Genomic DNA, 932 nt, shown 5'->3' with positions numbered 1-932 from the left:
AAAAAAGTTATTGTGGTGATGCATGCCTTTGTTTATATAGTACATATCATTAGAAGAACAAGTCTGGCCTTAGAAGTTTTTAAAGTGACAGAAACCCCAAAAATGAAACTTTTGTCACTGTTTAATCACCCTCATGTCATTCCGAACTTGAAAGACTTACTTTATTGAGTGGAACACAAATGGAGAAATGTTTATAAAATACTCAAAAAATAGCCTAAACTTACATATTCCAACTGTAATGCGATTTTGTGAGAAACAGATCAATATCAAAATTGTTATTCATTGATTTAAACTTTTAAAAAAATCAATGACACCTCGTAATAAGTCTAATAATAATAAGTAATAAGTTTGTATATTCGTGAGCAGCCAGAAGATTCTGTTGTGTTTCATGGAAGAAAAAAAAAACTCATATGGGTTTGCCATGTTTGAAATGAGTGTAAATAACAATTTCCCCAGAATTTCCATTTTTCCCTGAATTTCCCCTTTTTAGTTAAAAGTTGTTTTGTGTGTGTTGTATTTCGATACTTACAGTGTTTTGCGGGCTGGGGGATGTGGAGGATGCTGGTGAGCTTGTGCTGGATGGGGTGCAGGAGCTTGATGTTGAACTGTCTGCCTGCTCTCTGAGCTGCCCAATGAGGTTAGACTGGCTCCCTGCCAGTGGGCTACTTCTGGACCCTGGAGAAGAGCTTGGGTTTGTGGGGTTTGGGTTTATGGGCTGTTTAATCTCAGGGGCCATGCCTGTTCTCTGCTCTCTAAGAGGGACTACTGGTGGAGATGCTGTTTGGCCTCGTTCTTGAGGTTCAGGAACTGGTGTCAGAATCTGCATATAAGCATCAGGATATTGGTACATATCCATATACTGGCCACTCGGTGCCCCCTGGTGGTATGGAGCATCAGCGTTGCTCATACTCGCATGCTGAGCTGGATACATA

At 40.1% G+C, this 932-nt stretch overlaps 1 protein-coding gene across 1 annotated transcript in view; it reads right to left on the bottom strand.

The window, feature by feature from the left end:
* LOC107576335 (putative protein TPRXL) overlaps window positions 1–920 on the bottom strand; it is a 2,450-nt gene extending 1,530 nt beyond the window's left edge. Inside the window, exon 1 of the mRNA XM_016262530.1 lies at window positions 530–920. Within this exon, the coding sequence (XP_016118016.1) occupies window positions 530–907 (378 nt within the window). The 5' untranslated portion in view covers window positions 908–920. The remainder of the gene's footprint in view (window positions 1–529) is intronic.
* Between the last annotated feature and the right edge of the window lie 12 nt (window positions 921–932).

Source organism: Sinocyclocheilus grahami, unplaced genomic scaffold (assembly GCF_001515645.1).
Source record: "Sinocyclocheilus grahami isolate Dianchi unplaced genomic scaffold, SAMN03320097.WGS_v1.1 scaffold3529.1, whole genome shotgun sequence".
Taxonomy (NCBI): Eukaryota; Metazoa; Chordata; class Actinopteri; order Cypriniformes; family Cyprinidae; genus Sinocyclocheilus; species Sinocyclocheilus grahami.
Note: the sequence above shows the minus strand (reverse complement) of the source record. Positions and strands in the feature narration are given on the sequence as shown.